The 19067-nt window shown below is 44.8% G+C and overlaps 1 protein-coding gene across 1 annotated transcript in view; it reads right to left on the reverse strand.

Moving 5' to 3' along the window:
- Positions 1-5008: 5008 nt before the first annotated feature.
- Positions 5009-19067, reverse strand: part of LIPA (lipase A, lysosomal acid type) — a 35956-nt gene continuing 21897 nt past the window's right edge. Inside the window, 6 exon segments of the mRNA XM_003993874.5 lie at positions 5009-6324; positions 6327-6510; positions 7245-7316; positions 11495-11566; positions 12382-12528; positions 18281-18417. Of these exon segments, the coding sequence (XP_003993923.2) occupies positions 6278-6324; positions 6327-6510; positions 7245-7316; positions 11495-11566; positions 12382-12528; positions 18281-18417 (659 nt within the window). The 3' untranslated portion in view covers positions 5009-6277.

Below are 19067 nucleotides of genomic sequence, written 5' to 3' on the forward strand. Positions count from 1 at the left end.
TGCAACCATCTCAGGAAAAGGAGTCAGTTAAAATCTCATCACTGTTCACTCAATGTCATATGGAGGGTGCTGGAAAAAAAGTTAGCACATTATGGGCGACCAAAACCAGCATCACTTACTGGACCCGAATAGAATCAAACACTAATTAGTTTGGACTAAAGCAGCATCGTTTCTCACACTGGCAAATGTGTGCCTTTGAACACTTCATCTGCACAAAATACACTGAACGGCTTGCTAGGTGAATAGATCTTTTTAGGGCACAGATTCTATCTTTTAGGATTTTTTCCCACAATGCCAAGCGTTGTACCTTACACATAGCGTTCAAGATGTATTTGTGGATTCAGTGCTCATTTTTAAAGCTCTAAATCAAGGCTTAAAAATAGAATTTTTTTTTTTCTAGAGCGCTGGTTGGTGTGGCTTAGGGTAACCTATGTACTGAGAGAGGTTTAACTGATTTCTGGCGGTATTAGGACTTTGGCCACACTATTTCTTGCGCTTCTCCAGTTGACTTGGAGTTCCTGTATGTCATTTTTATGTTGGCAACATCTTTTTGATGCGCTAGAGGATAGGATTCCTTTCTTCTCCAGCTATCCCAGAGATCAGATCACTTTCACCGGACTGCAACAATCAAGTCTGTGCATATTTAAGCACAGTCTCGAAGTTATTCGGCACCAAAAGACTTTGGATCCTGCCCCCACTCCCCACAAATAGAACACGTAGTTGGCAAAATATATTACCAATGACATCATCTTTTTCTATGTGACCTTTATGATTTTTTTCTTTCCCAAATTAGGTAAGGTGTTCTTTGCTCTAACTAACCAAACCAAATATCGCTGAATATCAGAGATAAGAACTGTGTTACAACAGCCGTGACATGTAAGACTCATAGAGAGTAGAGTAATCCCAAAGATTAAAATGTAATTTACTCGTTGTAAAAATGAAGGCTTGGGGCACCTGGGTGGCTCATTCGGTTAAGCATCTGACTTCAGCTCAGGTCATGATCTCATGGTTCATGGTTCGAGCCCCCACATCGGGCTCTGTGCTGATGGCTCGGAGCCTAGAGCCTGCTTTGGATTCTGTGTCTCCCTCTCTCTCTGCCCTTCCCCAATGCATGCTGTTTCTCTCTCAAAAAATGAGTAAACTTTTAAAAAAATTCTTAAATGAAGGCTTCTTCTCAGAAAAGTCAGGACTAGATAGAGTTGAATAGAAAGTCACAGCCAGGGGCACCTGGGTGGCTCAGTTGGTTAAGCGTCCGATTTCATTTCATGTCGTGATCTCACGGTTTGTGGGTTCGAGCCCCGTGTCGGGCTCTGTGATGACAGCTCAGAACCTGGAGCCTGCTTCGAATTCTGTGTCTCCCTCTCTCTCTGCCCCTCCCCGACTCATGCTGTCTCTGTCTTTCAAAAATGAATGAACATTAGAAAAAAAAAATTTAATAAAAAAATTTAAAAAAAGAAAGTCCTAGCCAAAGTGAGAGCAGAACCGTGAGTCAGTTTCAAGGTCGTCCGACAGAAGGACTTTGGTGTTGGGGCCGCATTTATGCGAAGTTTACAAAAACTGCAGAGAACATTACTTACCCACCCCAAAACAGTAGACAATGCTGCTGAAGAATATGGGAGATGTTAGATCCCCCAAGAGACTCCCTGACACCCTATTTCACACCGAGGCTGCTGCATATTTAGTTTTCAACACTTTATGTTTTGTTTTTATCCATCCACATAAGTGTGTGCTTCTACTGAGATTTTCAGAATGCTCATCAACCCCTTTAAATACATAAAGCATAGGGGCGCCTGGGTGGCTCAGTCAGTTAAGCGTCCGACTTCAGTTCAGGTCATGATCTCACAGCTCATGAGTTCGAGCCCCACGTCAGGCTCTATGCTGACAGCTCAGAATGTGGAGCCTGTTTCAAATTCTATTTCTCCCTCTGCCTGCCCCTCCTCTGCTCACGCTCTCTCATAAATGAATAAATATTAAAAAATAAAATGTTAAGCATATAAAATCATCTCCATGAAAAGTCATAAGAATTAAGCCCTGTGAGGGGCGCCTGGGTGGCTCAGTCGGTTAAGCGGCCGACTTCGGCTCAGGTCATGATCTCGCGGTCCGTGAGTTCGAGCCCCACTTCGGGCTCTGTGCTGACAGCTCAGAGCCTGGAGCCTGTTTCAGATTCTGTGTTTCCCTCTCTCTGACCCTCCCCCGTTCATGCTCTGTCTCTGTCTCAAAAATAAATAAATGTTAAAAATAAATAAATAAATAAATAAATAAATAAATAAACAAACAAACATAAAAAAAAAAAAAGAATTAAGCCCTGTGAGAAGGTTTTAAAAATTGGAAGGCATGATGTCAAATGCAAAGTATTTTTCAGTGCTACTAAAACAAATTGGCAGAAAGAGTGTTAGTTGCTTAGTTTGGAATTGAACTCGAAATCTGTACCTAGCACGATACTCAATAAATATCCTTGAATGAATTAGTGACATGCTTTTTCAAAATCAGAATAATTATTGGGGCCCCTGGGTGGCTCAATCGGTTAAGCGTCCGACTCTTGGTTTCAGTTCAGGTCATGATCTCGTGGTTTCATGAGTCTGAGCCCCACATCGGGCTCTGCGCTGACAGTGTGGGGCCTGCTTGGGATTCTCTTTCTCCCTCTCTCTGTACCCCTGCCCCACTCATGCTGTCTTTGTCACTCTCAAAATTATAAATCAATAAATCAGAATAATTATAATAATTATTGTCACCTAATGTTGCCTTTCAGGGAGGTCACATTTTGAAAATATCTCCCTCTCTAAAACACAAAATGAAAAAGGTTACAAATACAGTATATTTTAAATGTTCACATTTAACACATGAACATCTGTAATACAAACACAAAATAACCGTCATTATTTGGATAACGTCAATAGTCTAAATTGTGGTCCTTCATAAACGTGAGGTCTAGGTTAAAGCCTTCCCCACCTCCTCTCCCACGTCTGAAGTCCTGACCACTCTTTTACCCACTGGGCAAAATTTTATCTTCGGGTCGCATTGGGGCACAGCTATTCTTTGACAACATTTTTCAGTTATTATGAATTAGGCAAGAATTGATCATAATCCTGGACGGAAATGACCCGAGATATGGTTGATCTCACCAGTCCTCAAATTACCAACTGGCCCATGAATCAACAAAATTCTCTGCCTTTCCCAGGGGAAGAGACAGGAGAGAACGCCTGCTTATGGAACGAAAAGGTTTGGAAGCAGAGCCAAGAGTGCCCTCTTGTGGCGAATGAAAAAAATGACTTTGTTCTCCATTGTAGCTTCATCTGGTGGTGGCTTTCCCCGGGGTGACCACAGCATCGTCGAGTTCCAAGCTGGCAGAATATTAACTAGTCTTCTTGCCCTAGAGATCTGTGGACATCCTTGTGTCCTTCTCAAAAGAATCTATTTGTCAAACCGGCTTGAAAAGGAGAGTCAGAACTCCTACCAACTTGTTACAGGACGTCTTGAGACACAAGCTCGTACCTTGCATTGCACTCAGCCAAAGATAAAGCAAGACTGTTTCGTGCAACAGTAGAATAAAACAATGATGAAACATTAATCCAGCCAGGGCTATAAGGACACAAAGGGCCTAGGCACCAGTGTCAGGAACAAGAGGCCAGTAACAAAGGCAAACGTGCAAGGTGACAGGACTGTGTCAGGAACAGCTGGGCAACATCTCCACCTCTGGACTGTCCCACACACCCAAGAAAAGTCCCACAGAGAAAAGTCTGGAAAGAGGGGAAGAGAAACACATGCCAGTAAGAGGTGGACTCTGTGGAATGCACCAACCCCCCTTCCCACACCTCGTCACCCCAACCCCCCCCCCCCCCGCTCATCTGTATCACCTGGTGTGTGAAAGCCTTTCTTATCTCAAGGGACTCTACTGGAACCCCCAGGGCAGAGCCAGGTCACCTATGGCACTGAAGCCATTCCTGCTCCAGTAAGCTCTCTCCCACTGGAAAACAACAAACAAAACACTTATTCACTGTCCCTTTCTTTCCAGCCCTACCCAAGAATCTTGGTTGGCCAAACCAGTTTGCCTTGGTCAAAGGACAGAGAAGGGGTTTGGGGGGGGGGGGGACATAAAGCCAGCCAGCAGAGTGGTATCCTCCTGTGCATGTATAGCCTTTGCACCCAGTACAATCTCTTTTCTTTTCTGTTTTAAAGTGCACTTATTTTGAGAGAGAGAGAGAGAGAGAGAGAGAGTGAGCTAGCATGGGGGAGGGGCAGAAAGAGAGAATCCCAAGCAGGCACGGGGCTTGAACGCACGAACCATGAGATCACAGCCTGAGCCGAAGCTGGACGCCTGGCGCCCCAAATCTGACTCTTTTCTGTGGGTGCCATGGGAAAACACAGATTCCACTCCAGTCCTTCGACCCTCTCAGACGTTACTTGTGCATCTAAATTCATTTGACTGATTGGCAAAGTGTCGTTTTTCACACAATAAATCCACGTGGATTTATTGACTCACCATATTCCAGGGTTTGTGTTCGATTCTGGATACATAGAAACAAGTAAGACAGATCTGCCCTCAAGCTCACAGAGTAGTGGGAGAACTCGCCTTAGGACCCCCCCCCCCCCGACAAATCTATGTTTTAGGGACCTTATAGCATGACTCGTCTCTGCCGGCTTCAGCTGCTTCATTTGCTCGAGGAGGGCGCTGGATGGACAGTCCTTGAACCCCTGGTCCCACCGCAGCCGGCGCCCAGGTCTCTCCTTAGTTTCCACTCAGTTTCACTCAGTGAACCCTGTGAGATCAGGTTGACAGCCAGCGTTTCCAAACTATGCCCCACCCTCCCTTAGGTTTGAGACCGCTCCCTCCTCACCACGGTGAGGGATCAAAGGTTGAAGGGCAGGGTCAGTGAAGCTTACTCAGAGTAAGGAGGAGGGGAGAAGATGAGGAAGAAAAGCGTCAGTCCCTCCAGAAGAGAAAGGGAAGTACAGGATGGCCATTAAGTAAAGGAGAAAACACACATATACACACACAGTCCCTCACGCCTACGAGGCTACTCAGTTTTATTGAAAAGTTCAAGGCTTTTTAAGTGTTACAAAGTAGTAGGATGCTGTCTGCATCTATCAGTGAACACCAAATATCCTTTATTACTGCAGCTGAAGAAGCTGTGTCAGAAGAACACGTCAACTGTCATTCCATCCATCTGTCAGTGTTGCAAGGGAACGGCGCAATGCGGACAGCGGGTGAATACGGGTGTCCTGAACCAGGCACGCAAATCAGAATTAAAACTATGGACGCACAGAAAACTAGAAAACAGAGACTCCCTGAGCTCTGATCTCAAAACATTCACGCTCATGTTTCTCTTGTGGGAAAATGAGTTAGGATGCTCCCCCCGGGCAGCCTCTGGGCTCCTGCGTCCGGTCATCGGCGCTGATGCGACAGCTGGCCAAGAGAATACAGTAATTTCACGGAAGAGAGCGGTATTGCCTCTACACAGCACTCTTGCTCTCAAACGAGTGGAGGGATCGCCTGCCACACAATTACAAACTCGGGAAGACAGGTGGTTACAGGTATGAGTCTTCAAGCTATTTAAAATACAGGAGTCAGTCTTTTTTTAATGAGTGCCATCTACTGTCTGCAGACCCCGGCAAACAATGCTGCTTGGTCTGAGCAATTTAAACATTTTTAGATTCGATAACATTCACCATAGAATCTTCACACCTGGCACCACAGGGTCATCACGGGATTTGACTTTGCACCTGCTGCATGAGGACATAAGAATATGGCATTCGGCTCCCTAATGACCACAAAGCCACCGGACTGAAGAGCCCTTTAAGGCAAAGAGACGAGAACCGGATACTTCACACACTGAGCTTTTTCAAATCAGCGTCAGGTTATCTGCCAACAAACCACCCGGCTTCGAAACTCCGACACACCCTCGGTGTGTCCTGTGTGAAGGCAAAAAAGGCAGTATTTGTATTTTCAAATTGTAAGGCTCTACACAACGGTTAGGATCTTTCATGAATCAGTGGGATTTTGAAAAAAACTTAAGAATGTTACGGTAGGTTAGAGGCACTAGCCTCAAATACACCATGATTGGAGAAAAAAAGCAAAAAAAAAAAGCAAAAAACAAAAAAAAAAAACCCGGGAAAATAATAAAGCATGATTGGACCCGAACACCTTCAATGGCATAATCTGATTGCACACAAAAATATAAAAAGCCTGGGAAAGACATACAACTATTCTAGAGAAATTAAGTGAACGCGTTTTAACCTGCCCGATCCCCGGCGTGACGGTGAACTTGGCCGGCGCGGCTCACAGGTGTTTCGACATCAGCTTCACCATGTCGTCATACAGCCGCCAGGGGCGTCCAAGCCCCAGATGAAGTCCAGATGCTCCCATTCGGGGATGAGCTTGTTGTACACCAAGTTGGTGATCTGGGGCAACAATATGCTGACGTCGTTGACGTCCGCCAGCAAGTCCTGACCCCCGCTCCAGACGGCGGTGGGCACAAGCATGTCTCTCACGTTGTAAAGGGGAGGGTAAGTCTAGGATAAAAGCAACCAGAGGCGTCATTTCAATTTACAAAACAAACACAGTCGACGTGATCCTCCTTAAATCCCCGTGAGATTTACCAGCGAGGATCCCGTGGTGAAAAGCGGTCTCCGTTTGCTCTTCAAGTTACCGTGACCACAATGAGGAGCAACCTGAGCCACAGTGACAGAATCCTAACTATGGTACCTGCCGGCGGTCGGGCTGTTACCGCGCGCCGGGTACCCTAACAAGTGTTAAGTTCCCTCGCGAAGGCGCTGAGCTCCCCGGGAGTGGATGTGAAAAGCGCGGGAGCCAGGTGGTGGGGCACTGGCTTTGGGGTCGTACCCCCACGCATGTAACACGTGCCACGGGGCCTCCGTAAGCCCGTTTCCTCACCTTCCACAATAACAACCGGCACACCCGTCACACGGATGTTGTAGGAAACAACGAAGCAAGACAAGCATGGGCAAAGTGCCTCAGGCTGCAGAGCATGTAGCACTCAAACCGCAGTCCGTTTCTTTGTGTATCTTGGCCATGTAATGTGGCTGAGGCCCGCCAGCGACCAGGTGACAGGCCGAGGCTAGTCTGACTCTGAAGTCTGTGTTCCTGGTCACTGTGACTGATGTGTGACGGTGATGGGGACAGAGCCAGCGAGCACCGAGCCCACCAGAGCCCTGTGACTCAGGTGGCTGCCCGGTGAGCTTTCAGAGCCCAGTTCATTAATTCTAAAGACTTTTGAAGGCTTTACCTGATTGTAATGGAAATAATTCTTGGCGTGGCTTCCCCAGTCAAAGGCTTGAAACTTATGGTATTTAACAACCTAAAAAAGAAGATAAAAGGGGGAAAAAAGTTGAGTGACACAGAAGTTCAAGAAAGGCTCCCAGGCTGCAGGAGTTAACTACATCCTCAGAAGCCCATTTTACATCGTGTGCAGTTTGACTCTTGATTTCCAAACTGTGATTTCAAACAAAATGGCATCAGGGGCGCCTGGGTGGCTTCAGTCAGTTGAGCGTCCAACTTCAACTCAGGTCATGATCTCGCAGTTCATGAGTTCGAGCCCCGCATCGGGCTCTGGGCTGACAGCTCGGAGTCTGGAGCCTGCTTCGGATTCTGTGTCTCCCTCTCTCTCTGCCCCTCCCCCATTTGCACTCTGTCTCTCTCTCAAAAATAAACACAAAAAAAATTTTGAAAAAACAAAATGGCATTCGTAGTGTAACGGAGTTGTGTGGCGACCGATGGCGGCCACGTGGGCAGAAAGCACAGCACAACGTGACTTGTCAAATCACTGTGTCGTGCACCTGAAACCAGTGCAACACTGTGTGTCATGTGTACTCCGATAATCTAAATGATAAAGTTACGTTATTCTGATCGGAATAGAGTTACCATCTGACCCAATAAAGCAGCTTCGCACACATGCCGTGAAGGACACTGGGCTGACAACTGTACTTGTTAGATAAGCTTCATGATGGCTTTTTACTGAGATTTGAAGCCTAAACTTTTTCAAAGAGTTAACACTCTTATTTGGGAAAGAAATGCGTATTACGTACAATATATGGATTAATGCTAATAGGTGGATTCATATGTATGTGGAATAATATATTCAGATTAGTATGTAAAAATATTGATTATGTATGAACATACCTCTGTGGGATAATATAAACACTATATTATACTTATATTTAAAAAAAAATTAATGTTTATTTTAGAGAGAGACAGAGACACAGAGCATGAGCAGAGGAGGGTCAAGGAGAGAGGGAGACACAGAATCTGAAGCAGGCTCAAGGCTCTGAGCTATGAGAATAGAGCCCCACACGGTGCTCAAACTCAAAAGCCGTGAGATCGTGACCTGAGCTGAAGTCAGTTGCCCAATCAACTGAACCACCCAGGTGCCCCTGTATTATCCTTATATTAATCTATGAGTTAATATATTTATTTATAATCCCCATGTTGTCTAGCTATCCACTCCACTCAATGATTCAATATTTTATTTTATTTTTTATTTTAGAGAGAGAGCACGTGAGCAGGGGGGAAGGACAGGGGGAGGGAGACAGAATCCAAGGCAGGGTCCATGTTCAGTGCGGAGCCTGATGCGGGGCTCAATCTCACGACCCTGGGATCATGACCTGAGCTGAAACCAAGAATAGGATGCTTAACCGACTGAGCCACCCGGGCCCCCCTTGTTTTAATTGTTTTCTCAATACTTTAATGATTTTATTTAACACTTATTCTTGAGTATAGTCAGTATAATCACCAAATCGTACCACACGCCAACACACTTCTACCTACAACCATGGAATAATACTGTATGTGAAACTGTAATGGATGCATATTTAGAATAGTGACATTAAAACATTTAAAAAGTCACTTTTTCAAAAATTTTGAAATGACATCAATCCGTACCTCCTCTATATCCCCAGATTAAAAACTGCCAAGAATCAAATCCAAAATTGGCCAGCTGAATGAATCGGAAACTGTTCAGCTCGGGCCAGTCGGTGGTGCCCAGTAAAGAGCAAAAACCTAGACTTGCTTCATCTCGACTGCTTTCAATTTGTGCGAAGCTTCAGTTCTTAGCAATGGCATAAAATGCTGCTTCTACAGGAGAAATGTTCAGTGTCTGCCTTTGCCCTTGCGAAGGACAAACACCGGTACCTGAAGCAAATTTAACAAGCGGAATAAAATTTGGACTCACCGCACCTATCAGGGCACCTGTTCTCAGCTCAAATTATCAGTGAAAATCCACCACTGTAGACAGACATCAGTTTCTCACTCTCTCACATGTGTCTTTTAACATTTGTATAAAGCACCGGGAGACGGTATGGGGTACAAAGGAAAAATCTGCCTGGAACTCAGACTGAACTCCAAAGTTGACTTTTGTGCTCAAGAGGCATAGGACTTCACGCCACGCACTGGAAAGGGCATTTCAGCAGGAGGACGATGTGAAGGACACCGCACTAACAACCCGGAAATCAGCTGAAGTCCAGGGATAGGGATCTGGTTAAATACATTATGCTACATCCATATGCACAACAGCGTGGCCCCGTCACAAATAAACATAATACAACAGAAAGAGAAAACTGTTCATAAATACTATTAAGTGGGAAGCAGACAGAAAATGAAATGGAACATGCACTGTGGTTACACTCCCGTGATCATGGTATATGGATAACGAGGCAGAGGAGAAGGTTAAAGTATTAGGATGGATGTTTTTTTAAGTGACAGAAGGTTATTCTTAGGTCTTGAATGGTAATGAAAACGTACAGTTTCAATCTCGCTAAAGTACAACATGTATTGCAAGTCTTCAAGTTATGCCAATCTCTCTGACCATGAGGTCTACTCCCACGACTGTATCCTAAGAAAGTAATGTGCCTCGGGTATAAGGATACACTTCTAATTCAAGAACATCTGTCCCAGGATGTTTTACTATGGAAAAGAAAAGGCAAAAAATAGTAATTTAAAATTTTAGGTAATGGAGGAGCACCTGGGTGGCTCAGTCGGTTAAGCGTCCGACTTCAGCTCAGGTCACGATCTCGTAGTGTGAGTTTGAGCCCCGTGTCAGGCTCTGTGCGGACAGCTTAGAGCCTGGAGCCTGCTTCAGGTTCTGTGTCTCCCTCTCTCTCTGTCCCTCCCCTGCTTGTGCTCTGCCCCTCTCTCTCCCTCCCTCTCTCTCTCTCTCTCTCTCTCTCTCAAAAATAAATACATAAAACATTAAAAAAAAAATATTTTAGAAGCCAGATTGTAGCCAATCCAATAGCTCTACTAGGAATCCAACTCCCCTCATTTTTTAAAACAATATTTTATTAAAAGGTGGAATGTTAAAGGCAGCTCATGTGATTCTGCTGCAGGCAGTGACTGCCCAGTGCCTGGCAACTGCTATCCAAGACCACAGCATCTTGGTTTGGAGCTTAAATGGTGAGTTATTTCATGTTCAAAAAGAAGTTAGGAAGGAAATTTCTACAGAAATATGTCCTGAGGTAGATCTAAGCCCCCGATATATTGTTAGGCGGGAGGGGGGGGGGGGGGGGGAACAAGTTGTAAAAGAGTAAGTAGAAGAAAATAAAGTCACCTGATTAATTTAATTAATCTATTTTTGCAACTATATTTCTTTTTTTTTTTTTTTAATTTATTTTTGGGACAGAGAGAGACAGAGCATGAACAGGGGAGGAGCAGAGAGAGGGAGACACAGAATCCGAAACAGGCTCCAGGCTCTGAGCCATCAGCCCAGAGCCTGACGCGGGGCTCAAACTCCCGGACCGCGAGATCGTGACCTGGCTGAAGTCGGACGCTTAACCGACTGCGCCACCCAGGCGCCCCTGCAACTATATTTCTATCTGCATCCTTAACCACTTCCTTCTGGAATGATCTGCAGTAAGAGGTATACAGTAGGCGGCCAAGACATTTCCTATCTTCTGGTACACATCCTCTATCTCTGCGGACAACTGCAGAGCTTTGTTTTTTATCCCTAAGGCAATTCTTATTATCCTTTTCCTATAGTACATGATCTCTAAATGTTCCAGAACGGGCATGCATGGCTTTTGTGGTATGTGCTAAAACAATGAGAGCTGCATTTTAAAAGTGAGTGGCTCCCATTTACACCCCCGACTGGTTTGCCCTGGTTTATGCACTGGTGTCTTCAGACCTCCTGTGTTCGCGGGTGAACGCTGACATGAGCTTCCATCTCAAAGCTGCTCAAAAATCTGGCTTGATGAAGCATCACAGAAATAAAATAAATCTAGGACTTGGTGAGAAACGGATGGGGTGGGGCAGGACGGGAGAGAAAAAAGCCAAGCCCAATAGCCTGTTTGGTGGACGCACACAGGGTACTATGACACAATGACAGGAACCCAGGACTCAGGGGAAGGAAGCCAGCTCTGATGTGTAAGCGACCGGCCTGGTCTGCGACAAGAAGGGAAGGGCTCGCAGACAAGTCCTTCGTGGAAGGCACAGGTCCCTCTGACGCTGATTTTATACAAACCCCAGCAGCCCCTCCAGAATGCCTACCTGGCTCCAGTGTAATATGTTTTGCACAGAAGTTCCAGCAGGAGAGTGTGTTATATACACCGACACTCTAGACTGCGAAAGAGATAAATTGACATAAATGATGGATACGGCGTTAAGGAAGCATTGATAATAAATCGGTTCTGCACTTCAAAGCCATAATCTCATATATAGGAGATTAAGAACAAGAAAAAAAATTCTCTAACTACAGATATGTTCTAGAAAAACTGCACAGCCACACACACACAGAATACATATGGAGGAAACAGAGCAACATGGCAGCCATAGGGCTGCATGGGTTGAGGTTACTAGCCATTTTTATTTTCTGCTACAAGCTTTTCTGAATTTCCAAAATTTCACATAATAATCAGACCTTTTTCTATCATCAGGAACGAGAAACTAGAGCCTTCATTTGAGAATCTCAAAATCCGTTTTCACATGATGCAACATTACAAACTACAAATATACATAGAAACACCAGCATTTTGCTGGCCAAGGGTTTACATTTTACGAAATAAAAATAAATAAATGTGTACGTACACACAAACACACACACACGGAAATTGCTGTTCCAAATTTAAATACACACGCAGTAGTTTTTTAAAAGAAATAGATCACTAGAATAAATATAAATATTGGGACATAAATTATGACAGATGTCCTCACTCAGTAGTTCCTCACGGGCACCCTGTGGGAAGCTGCTAGCCTGAGGAAAGCAGCAGAGAACATTCCAGGCACTTGCCCACATTGAACCTCTTCAATGTCAGACCCGTTAGCACTCGGATGAGGTCGTTCCTGCTTTTCTCACATCCTTCAGCACAAGTAAGCATATTCACAGATAAAATAAACTCGCTAAAAGTTAAAGCAAGTTTTATTATGAACATACATACCATATTTAAGTTTCTCTCATTAAATCCACATAGAACAAAAAAAGCATTTCCACAGAGTTCCTTCAGAATGACACGACTGCAAACATGTGTGCTCAGCCACTTCAAAACCGCATTTTGGGGAAGAAATTGTTTGACTCCAAATAAGTCCTATAAAAAAAAAAAAGAAGAAGAAGAAGAAAACCAAGAATATCTCGGCATTTATTCTGGAATATGAGACTCCATGTCCCGCGTCAGACGAAGAGACACATGCCCAGTGTCTCCACATACAACTCAAAAGAAATGGGAACCAGTGGACGTTCACGCGAGGATATTTATACGATGTGTTTACTAAGGCAAAAGCGGATGTTACAGATGTGTACTTAGTCTCCAGGGAAGGGCAACTGAGGCAATAAGAGAAGATATTTGAAAAGACATATTGGATAAAGGGTTACTATCCAAAATCTATAAAGAACTTATCAAACTCAACACCCGAAAAACAAAAAACCCAGTAAAGAAATGGGCAAAAGACATAGACACTTCTCCAAAGAAGACATCCAGATGGCCAACCGACACATGAAAAATGCTCAACGTCACTCATCATCAGGGAAATGCAAATCAAAACCATAATGAGAAACCACCAGACACCTGTCAGAATGTCAAACATTAACAACTGAGGCAACAACAGATGTCGGCGAGGATGTGGAGAGAGAGGATCTCTTTTGCATTGTCGGTGGGAATGCAAGCTGGTGCAGCCACTCTGGAAAACAGTATGGAGGGTCCTCAAAAAATTAAAAATAGAACTACTCTATGACCCAGCAATAGCACTACTAGGAATTTATCCAAAGGATACAAGAGTGCTGATTCGAAGGGACACATGCACCCCCATGTTTATAGCAGCACTATCAACAATAGCCAAAGTATGGAAAGAGCCCAGATGTCCACCAACTGATGAATGGATAAAGATGTGATATATATATGCAATGGAATACTACTCAGCAAACAAAAAGAATGAAATCTTGCCATTTGCAACAACATTGATGGAACTAAAATGTATTATGCTAAGCAAAATTGCCAGGCAGAGAAAGATATCATGTGACTTCACTCATATGTAGAATTTAAGAAACACAACAGGGGCGCCTGGGTGGCGCAGTCGGTTAAGCGTCCGACTTCAGTCAGGTCACGATCTCGCGGTCCGGGAGTTCGAGCCCCGCGTCAGGCTCTGGGCTGATGGCTCGGAGCCTGGAGCCTGTTTCCGATTCTGTGTCTCCCTCTCTCTCTGCCCTTCCCCCGTTCATGCTCTGTCTCTCTCTGTCCCAAAAAAAATAAATAAACGTTGAAAAAAAAAAAAGAAACACAACAAATGAACATAGGGGAGGGGAAGGAAGAATAAGATAAAAACAGAGAGGGAGGCAAACCATAAGAGACTCTTAAACACAGAGAACAAACTGAGAGCTGCTGGAGGGGTGTTGGCTGGGGGATGGGCTAAATGGGTGATGGTCATTGAGGACGGCACTTGTTGGGATGAGCATTGGGCATCCTGTGTAAGAGATGAATCACTGGGTTCTACTCCTGAAACCAATACTACACTGTACATTAACTAAATTGAATTTAAATAAAAAAAATTTGTTAAGTCTCCAGTGAAGAAAAGGGCAGAAAACCAAGTAAGTTCACAGCAGACTTTCCACAGCAAGAAGGGGCAATTAATGATCACTCGCCCCAGGACCATCCCCAAAGAGTTTCATTGGCTGGAAGATTGGTAGTGACTTCCAAGAAAGAGTCTAAACCAAGACTGGTCAACAAGGCGTCTATGTAGGGCACATACATCCAATCCAATTCTACTGTCAGTGAGCCAGTTCCAGCCCATTGTCTTTTTTCTTCTAATACTTTTTTACTGTGATAGATCACACATAACACAAAACTTACCATTTTAACCATTTTTAAGTATTCAGCTCAGTGGCATTAGTACACTCACATTATTGTGCAACCCGCACCATTATCCATCTGCAGAGCTGTTACAACATCTCAAGCTGAAACTCTCCCCCTTAAATGGTAACTCCTCATTCCTTCCACCAGCACTACCTATGCTTATAAATAAAGTTTTATTGGAACACGGGCATGCTCATTTTTCTATGCTGTCTCTCAGGCTGTTTTCACACTACAACGGCAGGGTTCAGCAGTTGCAACAGAGACCACATGATCCGCAAAGACAATGAGATTTACCATACGGACCTTTAGAGAAAACTTGCCGACTCCTGATCTACACAAGCCCTGACCAATGGCCACTGAAGCCGTGTGCATGTGTTTCCGGGCTATCACTACACCCTCAAAGATATTCACACACCTGTGCAATGGGAAATAGAAAAACAACCTTCCTTATATTGAACCCAAATTTGTCTGCCGATAATTTACACTTTTGCTGATGCCTACCCTCTGGAGGGACAAGCAGGAGTGAAAAAATTCAAATGCCTACCAAGACCTCAGGGGGTGGGTCTTAATTCCCAGTTATCTCAGCAGTGACCTCATTTGGGGACAGGGTCTTCTCAGAGGCAATCAAGTGAGGATGTGGTGGGCAGGGTGGGTGCTCTGCAGGACCGAGGTTCTTCTAGAAATGGGGAAACGTGAGCAGACAGACACACACAGGGAGAACGCACACATGTGGAGGTGAAGGCCGAAACAGGAGGGATGCTCCTCTCAACCCAGGAATGGCAGGCAAGCCCCCAGAAGCCAGGGCAGGGCAGGGGGCAGCCTCCTCCTCACGGGAGGAGCAAACTAATATAGGAGCAAACTAACATAGGCAGCACAAAAATGCAAATGTGTAAAGTGGCAAACGCTTTTGGGGTTTTTTAAAGGGAGGGAGGAAAATAAAATAAAATAAAATAAATAAAAAATAAATAATAAAAAATAAAATAAAATAAAAAAATAAATAAAAATAAAAATAAAATAAAATAAATAAAATAAAATAAATTAAAAAATAAAATAAAATAAATTAAAAAAATAAAATAAAATAAAATAAATAAAATAAAAATAAAAATAAAATAAAATAAACAAAATAAAATAAATAAAATATAAATATAAATAAAATAAAATAAATAAAATAAATTAAAAAATTAAAAAAATAAAAATCAATAAAATCAATAAAATCAATAAAATCAATAAAATATAAAATAAAATAAAATAAAATAAAATAAAATAAAATAAAATAAAATAAAATAAAGGGAGGGGGGGCAGAGAAAGAGGGGGGGTGGGTGGGGGGGGAGAGAGGATCCCAGGCAGGCTCCACACTGTCAGCGCAGAGCCCGACTCGGGGCTCGAACTCACCAACCGTGAGATCATGACATGAGCCGAAACCAAGAGTCGAACATTCAACCGACTGAGCCCCCCAGGCACACCCTAAAGTGGCAAGTGTTAAATGCCACCCTGCCCACAGGGATGTTTAGGGAGCATTAAGAACCGTGATGAACTGGAAAGCTTACGCTCAGCCTATGGGTGCGACTGCTTTGTGGTGCACGGCGCCCTTCTCACTCCCTTCCCACCCCTTCCTACCCCCTCCCCACCCCCTCCAAACAACCAGGATCAAGATTCCAACATTACATATGCTGCTTAAAGGCTGCAACTAATTTGAAGTCATAAAACTGTATGGGCCATACTCGGCACTTCTTCAGACAAATGCTGTCCACATACACACAGCCTGTGACCTCTATTAAATCTGCCTACCACAAGATAGCCAACCAATATCTACGGACAGATACCGGGTCTCCTCAAATGCTCCTCTTCTGCAGACGAAGCACATTAAGATTAGCTGGGGAGAATCAAGAAGTATCACGTGCAGACAAGGTCGCAGGGCAGGAAGAGGCTCCTGGCTTTGAGTCTACATAATGGTCACATGTGATAGATAGATAAATGCATATACTTCTGAGGTTCTCTACTAAAAACAAGAGGACAATGTATCACTGACTTGTAGCATGAGAAGCCAAGCTTTCCTTTTGGCCGACAAAGAACGTGAAGTTGACCTTGTCCCTCAGAGCTGCGTGCTCACCGAGAGCATGTAAAAGCAGGAGAGCGCGTAGGGAGAAAGAAAAACTCACCTTACACATTTACAGTCCTGCCCAGATCAATCTTGATGACTTTAGAATTTATATCTTTGCAAGCTGAGAGGGTACTAAACTTTCGTGGCAGCAGCACAGATTTCCCAGGGCAGCTAATCCAAAGGCTTTATGGACATTTATTTTTTCACTTTGTCATTCTCCCAGGATATTAGGAAACACCGCTGTCTGGGACAGTGGTTCTCAACTACCGGTCTGTTTAGTTACTTTAGAATCCCACAGGGTGCTCTGTGAAACGCAGCTCCTGGCCCCACTCCAGATTTAAAGGACACCATCTCCAAGGTGGGGAGTGGGAGTTGGTATCCTTACAAAGCTACCAGATCACAATCTCCAAGGGTTAAATTAAATCCAAAACATCCCTATGATGGCCATTTCAGTTCTTTATGAGAAAGGACACAAGGAGGGGTGCCTGGGTGACTCTGTCGGTTAAGCATCCAACTTTGGCTCAGGTCCAAACAGACTCGCGGTTTGTGGGTTCAAGCCCTTCATCGGGCTCTGGGCCGGCAGCTTGGAGCCTGGAGCCTGGAGCCTGCTTCGGATTCTGGGTCTCCCTCTCTCTCTGCCCCTCCCCCGCTCATGCTCTGTCTCTGTCTCAAAAATAAATAAACATAAAAAAAAATGTTTTTTAAGGACACAGGGAGGCAGCAATGGCAAATTAGCAACAACCTTAAACGTCTACCAGGCAGTAGCTCCTGATAACAGAATACTTACTACACAGCAGTTTAGAACAAGAGGGAGTTGCATGTATTAACGTGACAGCTCACCAAGAGTGAAACGTGTCATCTGGAGAACAAGATACATAGCGGGCTACCGTCTACGTTAACACAAAACACTAAATTTCTCTCAGGACGTCTGTACGTATTTAAATTCACACACAAGGTGTATAGGAAAACCTTACACTGAGCACTGTTTTAATTCTGAGGAAGGAGTAAGAGAGGCCTTGGTAACTGAAGGATACTTTATTTGGAATCTCTGAACTGTTTATAGTGAGAACGGAGGCTTCTATGACCCAAGGCATTAGAGCTAAAATTGCTTAGAGGGGGCCACGTCTTGTCTGCACGTCTGGTCACTGGTACCGAGAATCCATCTGAGGTGTGGGTCGGGATTCTGAGATACACCGTCTGTACCTCCTGTGCACGTCTCTGAGGTGGCTGATATGTTACACCTCATTTTAAGTATACGTCCTGTGTGGAACTGCGTGTGTGCGTATACACATATCACACAAGGAACACATACAGAGCGCACATAATGGGCCATCCGGCCTCAGCTGGCTCTCAACTCCTCCTCATGAAAACTGCTTCCTCTGTGAACAGAGCCAGGGCCGCGGGGGTCACACAGTTCTAGGGTTGAGCCTCAGGGAGGTTACTGGCTTGTAACCATATTACTGGCCACATTATGAAACGTCATAGGAACGGTGTCTTTTGGTGGCCCTCGGTATGGCCACGGTCAGGCGAGTGGGAGCGACGCACTTCCCACGTCCCGTCTCCTGCCTACGCCCAAGCACAGGCTACCGCGTGGGGTACAGGGCAACTCTGGACCGCCTGTGCTCCCTCTGTGTGGTGTGGGGATAGCTGCACTGACATGCCGACCATCAGAAGTTGGTGTTCTCGGGTAGAATTAGTGATTCACCTTCCCTGACTCCCCAGGATCTGGAAGGAGGGGTGAAGGGGGAAGGAAACACTGCGGGGAGAAGAGCCACTGTTCCACTGACAGTGAAACACAGAGGAGGAAGGCACGGATGCTCCTCTAAAGTCCAGTTCTTCAGGTCTGAAATGTTGTTGGTGGGGCTCGAGGGGGGTTGGGGAGAGTTCAAGTACCTTGAAGAGAAAATCTGGAATGTCTCCTAATTTAGTTAGAGGGCTAGTAGAGAACTTGATTGAAGCCACAGGAGCCAGGGCAAGAAACATTTTAATCTTTCTGGCCAGCTCGGGAATCCGTGAAAATGCTATAAAACCTGGAGAAACACAAAGAAGATTAACAGGAGTTTCCATCTTCTAGGACTTTCTCTGAAAAACCAAAGGTGGTCGCACATCACACCCTCTAGTGGCGATCTGAGAGCCATGCAGGCAACGCCACCACCAGGAGGCAACCACATGGGGGGGCCTCTGAGCTTCTCCAAGCGGAGACTCCAAACGGAGTCTGATTAAACTAGTCAGTCAAGTACTTGTTAAGTGCTTGATTCAGTTTTTAACCTACAGAAATCAGAAGATGCCCCTGTTCCTCTTATCCTGGAAGCTGAGCAAAGGAAGGACTCTCCCTCACAGCCCCACATTAGCAACCAGCCCCAGCGGCCGTCCACCGGCCCCTGGGAGCAGTTTACAGGGGCATTCAGATCAGTCGCCAAGGGCTCCAGAGGAACCTGCACATGCAGAATGTTCTAGCTTTAAAATACCTTTTAGCTTTCTCTCAGGTCACTTCTTGCTTTGAACTTGGCCCCCAAGTGTCACGTTAGAAGGCACTGGGGCAAAGGACACAAGCAGGCAAGTCATGGGAGAAGGACCAAAAACGAAGAAAAACACTTCTCTTGACGCGTGAGAATGGCACATGCATCTGTGTCACATGTTACTTTCTGCGTGTCGTCTCTCAAACTGGCTAAGAGTGTTT

Source organism: Felis catus, chromosome D2 (assembly GCF_018350175.1).
Source record: "Felis catus isolate Fca126 chromosome D2, F.catus_Fca126_mat1.0, whole genome shotgun sequence".
NCBI classification, from domain to species: domain Eukaryota; kingdom Metazoa; phylum Chordata; class Mammalia; order Carnivora; family Felidae; genus Felis; species Felis catus.